Here is a 21,848-nt window from a genome sequence, read left to right as displayed (position 1 = left end):
TTAATGTTTATTTTTGAGAGAGAGAGAGAGAGAGAGAGAGAGAGAGAGAGACTGTAAGTGAGGGAGGAGTAAAGAGAGACGGAGACACAGAATCCAAAGTAGGCTCCAGGCTCCATGCTGTCAGCACTGACACGGGGCTCGATCTCATGAACCGTAAGATAATGACCTGAGCAGAAGTCAGATGCTTAACCGACTGAGCCCCCCGGGCGCCCCTGTTTTCCACTTTTCAAGACTCTTTTATGTTTGTAACATCCAGCATTTTTAATTGTACTTAGCAGGAAGAATAGGGAAGAGTAAAAATACTTTTTCACCATCTTCCCCAGAAGTATAAATCTTGCAACAACTTCCAAGAAACTACCACTTATTAAGTTTTGGCATATTAACAAAGGAAAATATCCATTATTATGTTAAAAGTATGTTAAAGCAATATTTTCCAACTACCTATCTGTGTGAGACCAGAATTTTCCTCATATATTTCAACCAAAACAACCTACCACAAAATTGAATGCAGAAGCAGTCATGAGAATCCAGCCATCTTCCAGCAAGCTACACATTAAAGATTGCAAAACATGTAAGCCAACCCTAGTTTTCTCACTAAAATTTTGTTTTCAAAAATATAATTATTTTTCATAAAAATGCATTTTATGTTAACATATTACTTTATTAGTGTTATTTTTTAAATGTTTATTCATTTTTGAGAGACAGAATGCAAGTGGGGGAGGAGCAGAGAGAGAAAGACACAGAATCAGAAGCAAGCTCCAGGCTCTGAGCTGTCAGCACAGAGCTGACGTGGGGCTCAAACTCATGAACTGTGAGATCATGACCTGAGCCGAAGTCGGACAGTTAACCAACTGAGCCACCCAAGTGCCCTATTAGTGTTATTTTTAATAAATAAAAAATAAACATTTAGCATTTTCTCAGTTTTAATTCCCAACATTTGTTGTTTGTTTGTTTTTTAAGTTTATTTATTTTTGAGAGAGAGAGAGCGAGCAAGGGAGGGGCATGGGAGGGGGCGGACACAGAGGATCCGAAGTGGGCTCTGCACTGACAGCCCAATGTGGGGCTGGAACTCATGAACTGTGGGATCATGGCCTGAGCTGAAGTTGGACACTGAACCGACTGAGCCACCCAGGTGCCCCAATTCCCAACAACTGTAAATGTCAATAGATATAACCTACATAAATAATTATTGAGGTCCTCAAAAATTCTTAAGATTACAAAAAGGGTCCTGAAACCAAAAGGTTCAAGAGCTGTGAGGTAGAGAAAAGTACTATTAAGGTAAGCTCTTACTTCCTCTCCCAAGAGTTGTAGGTGTGGTTTCTGAGCACGCTGTCTAGTTCCTTGTGCCAAATCAGGTAGTATCACTGGTGGTGTTGGAAGGATGGCAACATGTTCTTGATTATCACCCACAACAGGATTTCCTTGCAATATTCTACAGTATGATAAAAAACAATACATTGGTTTGTTAAGTCACTGATGAGACTCATTTCATACCTCTGCTGAAATAAACACACCGACATTTGATATTTGTAATAAGCAGAAATTGTGCAGAAGTCAGACAGTCTGAAATGGGAAATAATTCAAAATAATTTTTCTGTGGTTCTGCATACATTTTAATAGTAACCTTCATGATGGTTTTACTATATTAGAATAACAAATTCATCCTGTAAAAGTCTGATTACAAAAGAGGTAAAAAGGTCTCTACCTTCTGATGGTTAACCTGTTCCCCACTCAAAGCCCATAGGAAATGGTCTCATTTCTTAGAGTGAAGTAAAGTGTCAGCCCAAGAAGAACTGCCTTCTCACATTAAAGTTTTCTCTTCTTGATTCACATCTTGCCAAGATGAACAAAAAATCTATGGCATTTATCTTCCTTTCTAGGCTACAAACTATATATATATATATATATAAATTATATAAAATTATACAAAAAATATAAACAAAAATTATAATACAAAAAATTATAATATAAAAATTATAAACAAAAGTCTTAATTAAGACAAAGACATAAGCTATATGAAAATTTGAAGGCAAGATGTGTCATTAATGACTAATTTATGAACTGCTTTAAAATACATTAATTTTGTATTAAATTTGGTATTAATTTGTACTAATTTTTATAATTACTGTAAAAGAATTATAAAAGGATATAAAATGAGCCTGCACAGACTATAGCTATATCAATTTCACACGGAAGCCAGTGTTCCACTTTTTGATATACCCTTATGTGAATAGGCAATCACTTTATGAGTCATCAAATGTGAAGACTAAAAGTTCACAAACCACCCAACTCACTTTAGTTACTTAATAATATGCTGAAACCTTCATATTCTATCATACCAGCTCTTAAAAAAAACAGGTCCACCCAAAGTTAGGCTCATGGAAATAGGGCTTGCCAAAGTAGAGTCATGGAGAAAAGCCTCCTATCCCAACTAGTCAAATATTTGAATTCAAAGAGAAGGAAGATAAAGTTCAACTGCCAACATGGTGAATATAGTAGACGGCCACTCAACACCCAATTATCCTCCTTCTAATGTGCTTTCCTGAACTACTGAGGATGAAGAAGTAAAACTCTCTTGCAGCCAGTGTCCTAGATGTGAGTTAGGATCCACTAATGAGATGCACTCAGCATACAATTTGGAAAGCAGAAAGTCCTGATGTTTTTGTTAGCAAACAGTCATGGCAACATCGAGTTCTACTGTAGCAGTGTTTCAGTTAATAGTAGTCCTTTTGTAGGTTGCTTTTCTTTTTTTGGGGGGGAGGGGCAGTGAGCAGCAAGCATATCAAACAGACATACTGTGGTTTCAGAGTCTAAAGCTGTAACAATAGAGGCCACCAGATCCCTGAATCATAGCTAGGGTGGTATGTTGCCAGTACTGGCTTCCAGATTTACTACCTTCCTGACTATGCTAGAAGCAGCAGCTTCTTTGGCAGACATTTAAGCATGCTGTGTGTCATCTCTGGAAACCCTCCCTGCCTACAGCCCACTTTCCCAATCTTTCCATTGGTTTTATAAGCATCAAATTCTCATTACTAACTCCCTCTTTGCCTAAAATAGCTAAAAAATATTTCTGTTTTCGTCAACTGAATCCTGAATGGTATGTATAGGAAAAACAAAGAACAGGGTGAAGTCTACTGGCTGCAATAGTGAGCCAAGAGACTACATATATCGAAGTCAGTAAAGTATTTCTAAGATCATGAAGGACAGGCATGACATAAGAAGCTACCTTGAGGCACTGCTGTATTTTTATCTAGCTCTAAGCCAAAACCAAGGTAGTAAGAGTAATTCCCAACTTACTGTCTTTTCACATTCCAAATGTGCACTAATGAAGCTGACACTGTGGTTGGTGGGAAGAAAAATGAAAGAAGTCACTGGAGTGCATAGTGTTGGTAGATATGTATAGAGGACCTTAGTGAAAGGCTACCCAAGATAAGCAAGTGTTCCTACAGGACAAAGAGTAATCAATTACTTTGAAAATTTTCCCCAGACTTTCCCTTCTTCCTTCTTTATATCCAGAGAGAAGAGCTAATCCTTTCTAGAGTTCATTCTCCTGTTTGGAAAACACCATTTCGGATTGAAAATCTCTTCATATCCAATTTCTCCATCACTTCCAGCAGTAATCACTGGTTCTGCTCCTTCTTCCATGGTGTCTCTCCTGTCCACTGCATTTTCTCTCATCTGAGTCCTATGATATCATCTTTGCTGGCCCCTTACCTCTAGACCTTCCCTCCTCCAATCCATACTATATACCGTGCCAGAGATGTCATCACTCACCCCCTTTCCAAATACTTTAATGACTATATACACTGTATAAACCCAAGCTCCTGGGCTTTGCATTCAGGGTCCTCCGCAGTCTGGATACCATCTACTTGCCAATCCTACTGCCCTCCCCTAACTCCTGGCCCAACCTACATTCACTATGCAGAAGGTGCCTGAGGTGCTGAGATTACTTAGGGACAATAGGGAAGAGAGACAAACCAGATTACAATACAGTATGGCTATGAAAATAATGAAAAGAAGGCTTGCAGATTGCAGCTCCCTCATGAAACGTTTATAAATCCCCCTCTGCCCAGTCAAAATTCATCTTTGCCTCCCTAGTTTTTCTGCTGCATTTGATCGGATCTTTCATTGTAGAATATGCTATTTTTTATTCTATGTATCTTTTTCACAGTAGACATAGACTGGTTTGAAGAGAAAAGTGATTCTTATTCATTTCCTATCTTCTGTGATGCAAATGTAGTACATACTGAATACATATTGTATTTTGGCTCAGCAAGAAAAGTCTCACAGCCTCTGTGAGTTCCCAGTCCCAGACTCTATTCCAGGGAACTGAGAATCACAGGTCAGCATGATGTATTGCAGTGGTTCTCAAAGTGTGTTCCCTATGCAGCATCATTAAAATCACATACAAACTTGCTAGAAAATGCAAATTCTTGGCTGCCCATTATACCTAATGAATCAGAATCTCAGGGTAGGACTCAGTCATCTGTTTTAACCAGCCCTGCAGATGATTCTGATATACACTGAAAACCAGTGACGTACTACAATCTTTCCTAAAACAGCCTGATTCTAAGAATATCCTGGGAGCTTGTCAAAACTATAGCTTCCCAGATCCCTCCTCTAGAGATTCTAATTCACATGTGGGGTAGGTCACTTCTCCTTCCTAGGTCTCAGTTTCTTCATCTATCTATAGCAACAGTGATCAGGTCTTTCAGGGTCTAATGCTTAGAAATAATATATGTGAGAAATGTCACATTGTACATGTTCAATTATTAAGTAATTAGTAAGTGGCTGATATTCAATTATTATTGCTATTCTCATTGAGGATATTAAATGAAGGAAACATGCCCACCTCTCTCAGAGTGAGTTAAGTTTCTTTACTTGTCCCCCATGGTCCAGAGATATAACATATATTTCTTATTGTAGGTTGCTATCAAAGAAGTTTAGAAAACATTTGCTCTAACCTGTGAACACTTTTTAAAAATCTCTGCATAAATATTCTACGAGTCACATAAAAGAGAACATGAGCTCTATCCTATGAAGCACAAAGAAGGGTTCTCCCTCCAGCACTCTCCCCTCTTCCTGGATGTGACTCTAACAGAGAAGTTCCCCCGTCACATCTTTGCTTTCCCTTCCTTACTGAACTTAAAATCTTGCTTGTTGGGGTACAAAACCTGTTAAAGGCTTCAGAGGATGATGCTCACAGTTGCTTTTATACAACTCAAAGAAGAGGTGTACAGGGATATTTTCAGAGTGCTCATGTGCAAAAGTTGTGTCACAAAAATACAGGCAATAGACTATTATATTCCACACAACATTTTTAAAGTACTTGTCACAAGCCACTGAATTGATTTCACAACCCCTTATTAGGTCACAATCTACAATTTAGAAAATAGTAACTTACAAAGAATGTTATTTGAAAAGCAAACTCCTAGATCTAGAAAAGACTTTAAGAGTTCATCTTCTTGAAGATTACAAATAATTTTCTTTACTATAGTCTTCAAAATCTGTAGCAGAGGTAATGAACACTTTGAACACTTTTTAAAAATTGAGGGAACCATTATCTTAATAAAATGATAAATCTAAAGGAGAATAAGAGTATAACTATGTAGATTTTATTTTTTTACAAAATATGATTAGGGAAGTAGGGGATTTTATTTTTAATCATTGTAACTTCATTGTTACATGCAAACAGTGACATCTGGTGGAAAGATATTGCTTTGCTTTAAAAAATTTCAGCTTTCACATATTGACAGTTATGAAATCAGATAAATGTCCAAGTAATTCCTGTTTTTATATATCTATATAAAATAAAAAATACACTAATCTAATAGCTTATTAAACTTCTATGGTGCATAGTAAAATGACTTCTGTCATTCCAATCTCTATTTTTTAAATATGCTGAAGTCTTCCTTAGGTATAAGGGGTATTTGTTAAAAATGGATACAATGGAAATCTAACTGAGGTTACTATTGATTCTACTTCTAACTCTGTCACCAACTGTGATTTGGACTGCAAAATTTACTCTCAGTTTCCTCATCCATAAATATGAGAAGGTTAGGCTAAAAGAAGGATAAGATCCTCTTATGGCTCTAAAACATGTACTTTTGTGACATATGCCCATCTAGACCTCAGACAGGGATTAAGTCTTATGTGCTTTGGCATAATATCTTGGGTCACTGCCTGGAGTATGTACCAAGGAACAAGCTAAGTAAGGTATGTGGGTAGGGCCAGGATTAGATTTAACCATTGAGGAATGGAAGACAATGCAGGAAATGGGGAATAGTGGGGGAAAGTCAGTTCCAGATACCCACGGTGGAAAGTAACATACAGCAGAAGATAAAACACAATATTCCAAATGTAGTATGACAGACCACAGGTGGTGGTGCACTAGAAGTAGTATCAGAAAGTTCTAGCAAGGGATGATGGTTCATTCTAGTAGGGAGAAACCAGTAATGGGGAAAACAAAACCAGGCAGTATTCAGTGCAAGCTACAAGTAAATAAGTAATTAATATCAGGGAAGTCTACCATATTTAGCAAGGTCCCAGCCCTGGCCTAGTACTCAGAAACAAGATTTCAGTTCTTAAGAGGGAACAAGCACTATAAGAACTCCACCCCAATAGAAGCAGAAGCCCTGCTTCCAATACTGGGTCACAATGGATCAAATAACAAAACACAACGGTAAATAAAATCTCTCAAATTTTATTTGAGATCTCAAATAAAAATTTTATTTGCATATCTCAAATTATTCGACTAGAGCTCCTCAGATTCTTCCTAGCTTACATCAAAATTGGTTCTGAAAACAAGATGAGAACAAGTATTCAGAATGAAGCACGAAAAGAAAAAAACAAGACGGTCTTCACAAGTTCACAAAACAGTGGAATATAATGGAAACCATATTTAGAATCAAAGAGATCTAGGTCTGAATCTTAGCTTTTACCAGCCCTATACACATGGACTAGCCACTTACACCTACTTTGAACTACATTTTCTTCACTTGGGAAGAAAATACAAAATTTTCCATTTTCATATTCAAATATCAGCAAAATATTTAGAAGATTCAGATAAAATCTTTAAAATGCAAGTGCACTTTATATAGTTGATTTGTCAACTATAGGTAGTAGAGAGTGTAAGTCAAAATAATTACCCATGTGCCTGTATTTCAGTTTTAAAGTAAAAATCTTCAAAGGAATATAAACTACGAAAACAACACCCTTAATGTCATTTTTGTAAAATGTAGATGTAAGTGCATGCACAGAAAAAAAAGGCCTAGAATAATATTTTTAAAATTTTTTATGTTTATTTATTTTTAAGAGAGAGAGACAGTGCAAGTGGGGGGAAGGGCAGAGAGACCCAGGGAGACACAGAATCCAAAGCAGGCTCCAGGCTCTGAACGGTCAGCACAGAGCCCAACACAGGGCTTGAACTCATGAACCATGAGATCATGACCTGAGCCGAAGTCGGATCCTTAACTGACTAGGGGAGCCACCCAGGCTCCCCTAGAATAATCTTTACCATATAGAATAAACACTGGAAAAGGTCTGCTTCTGGTATAATAGTCTTAACAATCACAGAGAAAATGTGTAAAGGCAAAATTCTCATAACCTAATCCACCCCACCCCCAACACCTTTCAGGATTCTGAATGACTAAATTAGTAATATAAACCTGCATCTTCTGGTGCTCCTACTTAAGATCTAAACATAGTATTCTAGGGACACCTGGGTGGTTCAGTCAGTTAAGCATCCAATTCATGATCTCACAGCCATGGAATTCAGCATGGAACACAGAGCCTGCCCGGGATTTTCTCTCTGTCTGTCTGTCTGTCTCTCTCTCTCTCTCTCTCTCTCTCTCTCTCTTTCTTTCTGCCCCTTCCCTGCTTGGGCTCATGCAAGCACTCTTTCTCTCTCAAAATAAATAAATAAATCTTTAAAAACTTTTAAACTCTATCTTTTTTTTAAAAAAGCAATCCATTCCCAAACATGTTCTAGTGATATTATTTAAGGCAAAACTTAGAAGTCCTATAAGCATCCAGGAGGAGTAGAGAAGAAACAGATTACTTGCAAATAAAATAAAAACAGGCTGCTTTCAGATTTTTATTTCATAACATCAGATATCAGATGATACAAACAATAAATACATAGATAAATGTCAGCAAATATGACAGATTATAGGAAACAGCAAAGAACTAAAACAAGAGAGAATACAAAGATGACAAAAATAATACCCAGTATAACTGATAATGGCAATAAATGCATATGGGGTGATCCAACCTGTTATAAGAAAAAAATTGATTGGCTTAAAAAATATTTTAGTCTATGCAATCTACAAGCAACACAACTACTAAAGATTAAAAATAAAAGGGCAAACATACACCATATAAATAAAGCAAAAAATAGGACAAAGTGTAGTTTTACTTTTTATGGAATTAGTGTACAATCTATAATGAAAACAAAAGGACTACAGTTAACAATTTCTTGAATTTTCTTCCACACATACACAAAAATGTGTATATAATCACATATCTGTTTATTTACTTCTATCTCCTTTCAGTGCACAGAGCACTACCTCATTCTTAGTCATGATTGCCATGCATCCCATCACTGGATGCACCATAAAAAAATATTCTATTGATAAGCACCTAAGTTATTTCCAGTTTTTAGTTATTATAAGGACAATGAACATCCTTCTGCATGTATTTTAGTAAATTGCAGTCATCAGCATATAGATGACATTTAAAGCCACGGTCTTGGATAAGATCACTTTGGTAAGTATGGGAGAAAAGAGGTGCCAGTATAAGTTTGGGCACCCCAGTGTTTTGAAATCAAAATATAAGGAGACACCAGCAAAGGAGACTTGAGAAGGTATAGCCAGGGAGACAGAAAGAGAACCAGAAAAAGAGTATAGTCCCAAAGGTCAAGAAATTAAAGGGTTTTAAGGAAGAGTTAATGCAACTGTGCCAAATGCTACTAAAAAGTCAAAATGAGGACTGTGATATCTTACAGCAAATCTGATCATGTCCTTCTTCCTCAAAAAACCCTATCAATGGCTTCCCAATACACTGTGAATAAGAATCTCTCCCCCAAAGCCTCATATACATGCCCTCACACACCTACAGAGAATCTGTAAAATCCTACATGATCTGATTCATGCCTTCACTCAACCTCCACTGCATCACTGCTCCTCCCGTTCTCCAATGCTGGACTTCTTTCCAATTCTTAGATGAGTTCCAACTGTCCACAGCTGACTCTCAAACTTCAATATGCCTTCAAATCATCTGCTTTTTTAACAAGTTCCCAAGTGATGTTGATTCACTCTCAGGTTGCAATTTAAGTATCAATTCCTCAAACCTCCCAAGATGATCAGGAAATCTTCCAGTTTCCACAGCACCCTGCACTTCTGCATATTAATTATCCCATTCACGATAAGTAATTTACCACCTTTCTTCTTTGCCAATCTCCATATTCCCTGAGGGCATGGATTATTTCTCTTGTTAGCAGATGCTTCCCTAGGGCCTAACTCTATGCCGGCCACACAGTAGGTACACAAAAAATATATGCTGATTGATTTAAGTGATTAGTCAGATCCATATTTCTTGACATGGAAAGATAATTACAACACAGTTAAAAAAAATCAGGTCACAAAACGTACACAGCATTATCCCAGTTTTGTTCTATCTTACTTATTTTCATACAGAAAAGCCTGGAATCATGTATTTAAGAATGTAAATAGTATTATCCCTGGATAGCAAGATTTTGAATAATTGTAGGGTTTTTTGCATTTTCTTGCATATTTTTCACATTTACTAAAGTATTGTGTTTTTATTGTTATTTTATAACAATAATAAATAAGAGGAATTATTTTGTTTAATTATTTTGAAATTAAACATTAAATTCTGACACTTAACCTTTGGTTTTCCAATTATTGCAGTTGCCACTATTTTAACATATGGAGCTAACAGTCTGTCCACATTTTTTCAAAATGCGACTAAGAATTTCTTTTGTAACATGAAGCCAAGTGGAGAGTTAGGTCTGGGATCTATAGCCTAAGCACTGCTTCCCACCAGGAAGCTGGCTGTAAGGTGAACCTGACTTGAGAAGGTCAGCCAATGTTTGTAAGACAGCATTTTTTGCCAACTCTCTCTTTATTGATGCTGGATCAACAAAATACACAAGCAATTTTACATAGACAAGTCAGTAAAATAGGACATAAGTCCATAAATAGACTCAATAACACATTGGAATTTAAGGTATGAGAAGCTGCCATTTCAAAATAGTGAGGAAAGAGGATTTATTGACAATAATGATATTATGCAATTGACTAGTCACTTGGGGGGGGGGAGGAATAATGCTTATTCTTCTCATCAAGTTAATTACAGATGGATCAAAGTAAGCTATAAAATGATAGAAGAAAATATGAGAAAATACATTTAAGTGTAAGTGTACAAAAGCCGTTTCTAAGAATGAAACCAAGACTAGAACGCATAGAGAATGACTGCTAGTTTTTACTACATAAAAATTAAAACTTCTGGAGAGCATAAAACACCATAACAAAGGTAGAAAGCAAACAACAAAGTAAAAGAAAATGTCTACTATATATAACAAATAATTAAAATCTTTAATATAAAAAGATCACTTATAAATCAATAAGAGATGAATGATGACCTAACAGAATATGAACTGATAATTCTCAAAAGGAGAATAACCAAAAGACATCACCATCATTTAAAGTGAAAAAATAGGGGCGCCTGGGTGGCGCAGTCGGTTAAGCGTCCGACTTCAGCCAGGTCACGATCTCGCGGTCCGTGAGTTCGAGCCCCGCGTCAGGCTCTGGGCTGATGGCTCAGAGCCTGGAGCCTGCTTCCGATTCTGTGTCTCCCTCTCTCTCTGCCCCTCCCCCGTTCATGCTCTGTCTCTCTCTGTCCCAAAAATAAATAAAAAAAAATAATAATAATAAAGTGAAAAAATATAGGGGCGCCTGGGTGGCGCAGTCGGTTGAGCGTCCGACTTCAGCCAGGTCACGATCTCGCGGTCCGTGAGTTTGAGCCCCGCGTCGGGCTCTGGGCTGATGGCTCGGAGCCTGGAGCCTGTTTCCGATTCTGTGTCTCCCTCTCTCTCTGCCCCTCCCCCGTTCATGCTCTGTCTCTCTCTGTCTCAAAAATAAATAAACGTTAAAAAATAAATAAATAAATAAATAAATAAATAAATAAATAAAGTGAAAAAATATATAGTAATAAAAAGATATGTTTCCTCATCAGATTAGGAAAAAAATGAAGCAGATTGACAATTAGCCATTTGATAAGGGTAAAAGGAAATGGACATGATAAATTGTTGGTAGAGTATAAGTCTGAATAATTTTTCTGGAAAGAAGTCTGGCAATATGCATCAAAAATTGTAGAGCAAGGGGAGTCTGGGTGGCTCAGTTGGTTAAGCATCTAACCAGCTCAGGTCATGATCTGGTGGTTCATGAGTTCGAGCCCCGCGTCGGGCTCTGTGCTGACAGTGCGGAGCCTGCTTGGGATCCTGTCTTGCTCTCTCTCTCTCTCTCTCTGCCCCTCACCCACTTGTGCAGGGTCTCTCTCTCTCCCCCAAAAATAAACATTAAAAAAATTTTTAAAGCAAAAAGTTTAATAATTCCACACTTGAAATCTTCTTACATTGCAGCTTGGTTAAGTTAGTGAATAATATGAAAATATTTAAATGTTCACACACAACCCTGAGTGAAAAATCAGTCTATAGAATGTCATACATGGTTTAAATACATGCACATACAGGAGATGTTAGAGGGCTATTCACCAAACTGTTAACTTAATCTAAGTGTTTAAACACTTTTAATGATTTACCTTATTTTAAAACACCAAATCTAAAATTCCATGCTAAGAATTCTAACAAAACAACTATAAACTTCTCTTTAAAATACAGAAACTTTAAAAGCAAAATTATAATTCATATGAAACATTTTTATAGTTCTCAACAAAATTGCTGTTTAGCAAAATAAACATAAGTTTGAGCAATATATTGCTATTTTAAATAAACTTAAGTATGTACCTATCTAGTCCATTAAAATATGCTTGGTGTTGCCACAAGTAACAATTACTATATGGAGAATTGGGAAAGCATTAAAATTATATAACCACAAATACTGTTAGGCTTCATAGTTAACTGTTCATCTCACAGAAAAAGCAAAAGCCACCAAATGAAAGGGTATTCATTTTGTGTTTACAATTATCTTTCTTGAGAACACTTATTAGTGCAGAAAAAATTATACATTTCTCTGAACTTGTAGGCTCAGCAGACAGATATATTTTGAAAAGGTTAAGCTATGTTTAGCAAGGTAATCCTCAAGAGATGGATGCCAGAGAATTAAATATTCAGTGCTTAAATTAACTTCTTATTTGGTACTTAGGAACAAATTGCCAAGAATTATCATCCTCAAATAGAACATTTATTGACTCTCTTGGAGAAAGCAAGATCTACTTGAAGAAAAAAAATTTTTAGAATTCGAAAGATACCAGTATTTTTAACACTTTACATGACTACTAGAAGCTGTGACACCTCAAAATGATGCTTAGCTACAGTGCTAATGGAAATGACTCAAAACAGTGGGTTCATGACTACTAGATTATGGTTATACCTTTATTTTCCACTTTCAGCTTTAGGCTTTCCAAAGACTACACTGCAGAACTGTTATTTTCTACCAGAGAAACTGGAACCGTTTGGAAATTTCCAAAGTTTTTCACATATAATTTGTTTCAAAAACTTCAAAACACTTACCTGATAAAACTAAAAGACAGGTGTTTAAGATTTTGAGTAGCGAATAAATCTTTGAAAAACATTTTTGCCTAACTAGAAAATAAACATGAGAATGGCCCTCTTTTAGGAATTCAAATTGAATTTCATTGTGATTACTGAACACAGGGAAACCAGATGTTTATTTATTTTTAAAAGAGAGAGAGCATGAGCAGGGGAGGGGCAGAGAGAGAGGGAGACAGAGAATTTAAACCAGGCTCTGTGCTGTCAGCTTAAAACCAGACATGGGGCTTGAACTCACGAACCATGAGATCATGACCTGAGCAGAAGTCGGATGCTCAATGACTGAGCCACCCATGTGCCCTCAGATGATTTTAAAGCTTGAAAGAATGCAGTAAAAGTATTAACAATTATCACTAAAAGTCAAGTTTGAGGAAATGAGCTCAGAATACACCATGAAAAGAGTTGAGAAGTTACTAATAATTCTCTGATAGTTTGTGTAATTAAAAATGGTCTTTTAAAATATTCTCACAGGTTGGGGCGCCTGGGTGGCGCAGTCGGTTAAGCGTCCGACTTCAGCCAGGTCACGATCTCGCGGTCCGTGGGTTCGAGCCCCGCGTCAGGCTCTGGGCTGATGGCTCAGAGCCTGGAGCCTGTTTCCGATTCTGTGTCTCCCTCTCTCTCTGCCCCTCCCCCGTTCATGCTCTGTCTCTCTCTGTCCCAAAAATAAATAAACGTTGAAAAAAAAAAATTTAAAATATTCTCACAGGTCTAAAATACTTAAAATATAATACTTAAAATGTCTCTATTTAAATTTAACTTAATATTTAATGTTTTGAATATTCTTAAACATGCAGTAGGTGATTTTTCAGGATTCCTACCAGCTCTTATGAAAGGCAAGAGACTTAACAAATATGCATTCTCAATGGGCAGGTGATACCAATCCCAAAGGGGTGAATGTTGGTGCCTGGGGAGGGAGATGATGAAAGCTTACTCTTTTTATGTATATGGCATGTGCATGTGTGCACACGCGCGTGCGCACACACACACACACACACACACACATGACATGAGATGCACAGTATATCCAGGGTATTAAAATGTAATGGGGAAAGGCAATTGGGAGAGAAAAAGTGAAAAAGCCTTCCTTAAATGGTTGATCATAAAAAATTTTGAGAAAAACTAAGTTAGACACATCTGGATTTTTATCATTATCTAGAGATAAGATCTTTGGCAAGCAAACGGATATTATGGAGCCTAAGCTTCTTCAATAATAAAATGGAAATGATGACTGCATATAGTTGAAGATTTAAAAAGGAAAGATGCAAAGTACATCACACAGTACTAGGAATGTGGTTTCTGCTAAACACACGTGAGCTTCCTTCCCTTTTCTCCTCTCTTTTGAGGATGCTATAAATTACATCCTATCCGCAAAAGAATACTCAGATGCCAAAGGAAAATGAGACACACAGAGAAATGGAAGAAACTCCAGAGGCAATGACTTTTGAACATAATCCCTGGATTCAAGTATTCCCAATGATGGTGTGAAATCTAAAAGACTGACTTTGAATCCAAATCTATGATTTTCTTAACTGTGTAAGCCTGGAAGAGTTGCTTGATTTTTATGAACATCAATTTTCACATCTGTACTCCACAGAGTTGTTATGAAGAACAAATAATATAAGGTATGTGACACTCTTTGGTAACTAGATGCCACTAAACTAAAGCTACCTTATCATGGGCCACGGTTCATGTTAATAATAGTAGGAAATGAAGACACTATCCTAGACTGTGTACGTGCTGGGAAAGAATGGAAAAGGACAAAACCTGCTCCTCTCTAGTGTCTAAAAACAGAATTGTGTCATCAAAATCTAAACCTCAAACGTAGAATTTGGCAGTTTAAATCTACTTTAAAAGAAAATTACCAGTGGAACTCTTACCTGTCTCTGCACTCTTCATCTGTAGTGTGATCATCTAAAAAAGAGGTTCCCAATATCCCAAGCAAAGTACTGTGACCTTTCTTGTCAGCTGTATGGTACACTCGAGAAGCCAAGTGTAAGTTGACAGGCAGCTCCTGGGCTGGGACAGTGGTGCACAGATCATGGAGGGTAGAAGAGGGGTAGTCTTGAGGAATTCTGCAGCAAAAAAAAGAAAGGGGGCTTCTTTGATCATTTTGTGATCTTTTGATATAAAATACATTGACATTGACAGTTTAGGTTCTAAAAAGGGTGTCTAAATGTATAAGATTTAAAACTATAATAATGATTTATAATGAATTTAATATCACAATTGGGGACCTGATCTTCAAAGTTATATACCTAACTTTCTGCTGAAGATCTCAACCTATAGGACTTACAGATATCTCAGAAACATGTTTAAAAGCAAACTCATTACCATCCCACCCAAATGCCTTCTCTCCCGATTTCTGTAACTCCTTTGGTGACACCATATCCAGCCATCATGCATTACTTCTTTGCTACTCTGCTCAAATGCTAATGTCCCTGAAGAGGTAGAACAATGTAGTACATTATCCATTAAATAGCATCAATAAACCCAAGTTTATGCAGCATCCTCCTTTCCACTATGCTAGAACTTGCCTCTCTCCTGCCTTTCCAAAGCAGAGAAGAAGGCATGAAGATCTTTCTTAATTTCCATTGTCACTTGCCACCCAATGAACAAACACTAATTGAGCAAGAACCACTACTACTCTATGCTAGGTGATTTACACACATTCTCTCCAACTCCCACAATGAACTTATATGGGAGGTATTATTATCCTTATATTAGAGCAGGCTTATTTTGGAGAGCTCATAAAATTAATGAGTAACTGCTAGGATCTAAACACAACGTTGCAGACTATAAGACAACTTTTTTCCTATTACTGCCTATTAATGACCCCTGAGGTAGATGTAGCCCCTATCCAGTTCTACTCCATCCCCACACCCCTACTAAAATTATACTCTTTTTTTAAAATTTTTTTTTAACGTTTATTTATTTTTGAGACAGAGAGAGACAGAGCATGAACGGGGGAGGGTCAGAGAGAGAGGGAGACACAGAATCTGAAACAGGCTCCAGGCTCTGAGCAGTCAGCACAGAGCCCGACGCGGGGCTCGAACTCACATACCGCGAGATCGTGACCTGAGCCGAAGTTGGACGCTTAACTGACTGAGCCACCCAGGCGCCCCTAAAATTATACTCTTACATTAACTAAATGATGACCTTTTCATCAAATCAAACCAAATGAACTTTAGATCATGTTCTCTATGATCTACAAGACACAGCTGACAATATCGATGACTCTTCCTGAAATGGCTCTTTCTTTGTGAGATTTTTAAAACCTGTGTTATCCCAGCTTTCCATCTACCTCCAAAATTCATCATAATTTGATTTAGTCATTCAATTTTCTTTCTCCACCTTCAAAACTGGGTATAGCTTCCAAGGTTGAACTCCTCTTTGAATATTGGAAAAGTAAGCTTCAGTGTTTCAACTATTTCCTCTTGTGCCAAGACCTCCCAAATTTCACCTCCGGTATCACTATCTTACCTAGATTCCTCATCCTTAAGATACAAAAGATTGAGCCATCTTTGAGTCCTCTTCCCTTCACCTGCACATCCTATGAAAGACTGAGCTTCTCTGCTTCCCAGGGCTGCTGCTTCTCCCTCTTCACTTCCAACACACTCCTGTCAAGGTCCTCATCACCTCAGCCTGCATTAGCAAGGGTCTGCCAGTTGGATTGAGTACCACATCCTCTGTCTCTTCCTCTCTTCAATTCCTCCTGCAAAATTCTGCCACATTGGTCTCTAAATACTCCTTTGCCCAGCACAATGGCTCTCTGTTGCTTGCTGCATTCATCTAATTTCCTCTCTAAGTTTCAAGGCTCTTAGCATGTGGCCCTACTTCTAACACAGTAGTTAGAGTCAGACTGCCTCTGTTCAAATCCTGTTTAAAATTATTACTAGGTCAGGGGTGCCTGGGTAGCTCATTCAGTTAAGCATCTGACTTCAGCTCAAGTCATGATTTCATGATTCATGAGTTTGAGCCCTGCATAGGGCTTGCTGCTGTCAGCACAGAGCCTGCTTTGGATCTTCTGTCCCACTCTCTCTCTGCCTCTCCCCTACTGCCTCTCTCTCTCTCTCTCTCTCTCTCTCTCTCTCTCTCTCTCAAAATAAATAAATAAACTTAAAAAAATAAAATAATCACTAGGTCGTACGCAAGTCAATTTATTTATATTTTGGCAAATAGGAAATAACATTAGCACATCCTGGATAAAGTTACTTTAAGGAAGAAAGGAATTGAGAACAAACTGATGGCTACCAGAGGATAGGGGGTGGGGGATGGGCAAAATGGGTGAAGGGGAGTGAGAGATATGGCTTCCAGTTATGGAATGAGTAAGTCACGGGAATAAATGGCATAGCACGGGGAATATAGTCAAGAGTACTGTAATAGCGTTGTGTGGTGACAGATGGTAGCTATACTCATAAACATAGTATAACATATAGAATTGTTGAATCACTATGTTATATACCTGAAACTAATGTAACATTCTGTGTCAACCATACTTCAATAATAAGGACTGAATGCATTTAAAACAGTATCTCTCAGGGGTGCCTGGGTGGCTCGGTCAGTTGAGCCTCTCACTCTTGGTTTTGGCTGGGGTCATGATCTCAGCGGTTTGTGAATTCAAGCATGGCCTACATCGGGCTCTGTGTTGACAGCACAAAGCCTGCTAGAGAGTCTCTCTCTGCCCCTCCCCCGCTCATGCTGTCTCTGTCTCTCTCTCAAAATAAATAAATAAATAAATAAATAAATAAATAAATAAATAAATAAAATAAAAGTGTCTCTCACATGGCAGATATTAGCTATTATATCAGTCTCCAGGACAATTCACAGGGCCAACAATATCTGTCAGTTCCTTCAGTTGTGGATCAAATGCTGCCTGTCTTTTTGTCCGTGCTTACACATCCTTCGAACAAGGCCTCCAAGACAAACTTCTCTGCAAAATTTACTGGTTTTTTTTTTAAATATCTCTTTTCATACATTGCCTTCTTCTTGTGCCACCCCTTCTGACCCTTTGTCTAATGGGTTGATGCCAATCTGTCCATCAACTGCTCCATGTGTTCTAGACAGTAGCATACATAGTATGAAGAAGAAAGACTTTAGGGTTGGCTGGGCCTGGCTCAGAATCTCAGTTCTAACACTTGCAAGCTATAGCACTGGTCTCCCCGGAGGTCTTCTGCAAGATAAAAATTAAAACCCCTAACTAATGCCTTTGTAAAACCGATAATAAGAAGTCCTGGCCTGTGGAACTCTCAAGAAATGCTTGTTTTATTTTTATTGCTGTTGTTATTAATTTGAACTGGACAGCACCTAACCCATTGCTAGGCACAATATGGACATTACTGAGTCACTAATAGAGAACAGTTTATATCATTTCCAAAATAGCATAGGGCTCAACAAAAACAGGACATAAAACGTACACGTTTGAATAGGACAAAGCTGCAGGAGCAGGGGGGTAAAGAGAGGTAAAACCAAAGCATTTGGAAATGCCTGAGACAAAGAGACCTAACTGGAGAAGTGAACATGGGTGTCCAGAAAGCCAGGGATCCTGAGAAAGGATTGGGGGAAAAAAAGGAGGGGAGAAAAAGGTGAGCTCTGATGTCAAACTCATCCACATCATCGTTCTGTCTGGAACAGGTCCTGGCTAGTGGAATGTACTTGAGATTACATTACCAACTTTTTTTTTTCCTTAAAAAGCATCACAACCAATCTGAATTCCTATGTTCCATCATACTCTAATAACAGATTTGTAAGTGAATCTCCCTAGGTTATTGAGCTAAATAACATCACGTTCCAAGAGATGGATGAATTCCCAAGAAAACAATTTAATGTGGGGGATAGTCACAGGTGAGAAAAGTTATGTAAAAAAAGGTCTAAATAAAAAGGAGCAGCGAATAAAGGATTTTCAGAAACATTTTTCCAAAATTCCCTTTCATTATATAAGTTTCTTAACTATCAGGTTTTCATTCCTCTGCATCTTATTATTTCTCTCCAATGGAAATTTCTCATTTCAATTTTAATGAATTAACACAGTACTATATATTTCAAAAAGATCTACAAATATTTTTGGCATGTTCAAGAAAGGCTGTATGTTTTTATAGCACACTCTCCTTAAACAGGACTATTTGTCATTCTTTGAAACACTAAGACATAAAAAAGAAAAGACTCTGACTCTGTGTGTGGCCACACTACTTTGCTTAATGCACTAAATGCAAGGTTTTTTAGGGAAAAAAATCAAGAAGTTTCTGCTTCATTGATAATCTGACAGTAACTATTTATTGAAGGTAAAATACTTGTTGTCTGCTGTCACTATTTGTTTTAATACATAATCTTGCTAACTAAATGAGCTTAAAGCAATGCAGATAAGCAATGGCATGTACAGGGTCACTTAAATGCCAATTTGACTCTTTCATAAACTTTGGAATTCTTTTCCCATGAGTCTACTCTCAGCTACTAAATTGTGAGTAATATCCATTTACAGAGTTTAGGCTGGCCATAAAAAGGTTGTCTTCCATGTCCAGCACACCTTTCAATGCCCTAAGCAACAACAAAAGCTAATAATTAAAGCTTCTTTGAGCCCTAATAAAGAGTTGAATGAAGAAGAGTCTAGAATAAACCAACCCATAAAAGCCTAGTGGTAAAATAAGGAAAAAATCAGTTTCAGCAAGGTGACTGGCAAAAGATAAGCCCATAAATCTAACTTGCATTTACACATTATTATTCAAAATTGTGGTTGTATCCCTGTGTATTAAGAATTTCCATTAAAAATGAGAGGGGGGGAATAAAACATGATATAATGGTAGAGAAAACTAAGGTCATCTAAATTACCAAATTGGCCTATAAACATTTTTTGTTGGGTTAAATTTTATTTCATTTTGCCATAACAAAATTAACCAATATAATAAGCAGTTAATACAAATTATGCATTACGGTGACCAAAAATATCAGATCTGACATGTTAACATTTAATTTTCCTTTGTCTCAAAAAGAGCTATTTTTATTATAGTTATATCATTGTTATATCATTAAACTAAGTACATTGGTCAAAAGCATTAATAGAAAGAAGTGTGAAGTATAGCATATATATCCTAACCATAATATCTGATACCAACTCTTCCTGTGGGAAAGTTTAACTTAGATCTCATATATGAATTTCCTCAATATTTCTTCTTCCTTTAAAAATGCATGTTCAGGGGCGCCTGGGTGGCGCAGTCGGTTAAGCGTCCGACTTCAGCCAGGTCACGATCTCGCGGTCCGTGAGTTCGAGCCCCGCGTCAGGCTCTGGGCTGATGGCTCGGAGCCTGGAGCCTGTTTCCGATTCTGTGTCTCCCTCTCTCTCTGCCCCTCCCCCGTTCATGCTCTGTCTCTCTCTGTCCCAAAAATAAATAAACGTTGAAAAAAAAATTAAAAAAATTAAAAAAAAAATGCATGTTCAGTTATCAATGCTACTGACAGTAAAAATTGTAAACATAAGGAAGTTACTTTTTTTTAGGTAGTTTTTGATCCTGTTGGGGTTTTGTACACCTTCCTTGTCTCTGTTGTGGAATTCCTAATTTACTTTTTTGTGTTTGCTTAGCTTCTTTTCCTCTGATTTGCAAAAATTCTGATGATTTCACCTTCAAGAAAATATAAAGTATGCTGTTAAGGAAAGTTGTAACATGAAAATTAGATCTTTCTCTCATATTTAATGGTTTATCTTATATTGAAGCTCCTTATTTTTATATATATTTTATAACAGAATATAAACCCTAAAGGTAAGTTGATATTTTCCTCTAAATCCTTGCCTAGGTTTTCACATATACACCTCAATAGCAATAAAAATACTAGTACCATATTTATCTGTAATATTTTATTTATTGCCTTAAAACTATTAAAGAAGAAATACAAGATATTTTTCCTGCATAAATCTTCTCTTCTTGATTGGTATTTTTTCTTTAAGATTTTATTTTTTTAAGTAATCTCTATACCCAATGTGGGGCTTGAACTTAAAACCCCGAGATCAAGAGTTGAATGCTCCACTGACTGAGCCAGACAGGTGTCCCTTGATTGATATTTTTAATAGAACTTGCCCTTAGTCTCTTTAAAAGTTTGGCATGAGTGGTGGTTGCAACCACAAGCCAAAATGAATAACTGTTTTGAGCAATGTTTATCAATTTGTACTTATTATACTATTGTATTGTTTTCTATTTCTACTACTTGAGAAAAATCAAATGCATTTCTGTTTCATAAATAATTGCCTTTTAATCATTATAGGTATTAGTAGTATTGTTTTTTCTAGATTTCCTAGGAAATTTGCAGAATTCGTGATAATAGTTCATCTAAAAATATTTTTTCTCTGTTGGTTGCTTTGTTTGTTTGTTTGTTTGTTTGTTTGTTTGTTTTTAAGCTGGATTTAAGGAAGAAAGCAGAGAGAACTTCCTTAGGGAAAGCAGAAAGATATGGTTGAATAAGTAGAAGGAGGCCAAATAAAGAGAGGTTCTCCTAAATTAGGTCCAGGGTTTGGGCTCCCTGCAGTAAATAGGAGAGAGCTATTGCAATTTCATAGGTAAAGAAGTGATGATGAATAAGAAAAGCTCAGAGTACAGACCATTCCATCTCACTACCTAGTTAATGTTTGAATTTCCCTAAAGTTTCTCCACCTAATGGTCATCTATCCTGGCTTGAACACAATGAGGAAAAGAGGACTTGGATATATCCAAAGGCAGCCACTCTCTCTGAAACTCTCCCAGTTTGTTTGTTTGTTTGCTTGCTTGCTTGTTTGTTTGTTTGTTATACAGCCTAACAATTTTTACCCACCAGTCTCATTTCAAACCTCAGGAGCACACAGGTACAATCTAGCTCCTTCCATTTGATTGACAATCAAATATTTGAATACAGCTTACTCTCCTGGACCCATTTTCTCCCAGATAAACATCATCAGTCCCTTCAATTCTGCCTTACATGTTTCTGAAGTACTGTGCTTTTTCATCTTGAATGTTCTCTTCCAAATGGTCTCCAATTTGTCAGTGTCGCTCCTGGGATTGGATACCCAGATCCGAACACA

General features: G+C 37.1%; 1 protein-coding gene across 1 annotated transcript in view; it reads right to left on the bottom strand.

Annotated features, from left to right (window-relative positions):
• Positions 1-21,848, bottom strand: part of TTC6 (tetratricopeptide repeat domain 6) — a 196,595-nt gene that overhangs the window by 105,135 nt on the left and 69,612 nt on the right. The window contains exons 5-7 of the mRNA XM_032593525.1: positions 20,288-20,421; positions 14,689-14,883; positions 1,291-1,432 (exon numbers count right to left, since the gene is read on the bottom strand). Of these exons, the coding sequence (XP_032449416.1) occupies positions 1,291-1,432; positions 14,689-14,883; positions 20,288-20,421 (471 nt within the window). The remainder of the gene's footprint in view (positions 1-1,290; positions 1,433-14,688; positions 14,884-20,287; positions 20,422-21,848) is intronic.

This window comes from Lynx canadensis, chromosome B3 (assembly GCF_007474595.2).
Source record: "Lynx canadensis isolate LIC74 chromosome B3, mLynCan4.pri.v2, whole genome shotgun sequence".
Taxonomy (NCBI): Eukaryota; Metazoa; Chordata; class Mammalia; order Carnivora; family Felidae; genus Lynx; species Lynx canadensis.
This window is presented reverse-complemented; position numbering and strand designations above follow the sequence as displayed.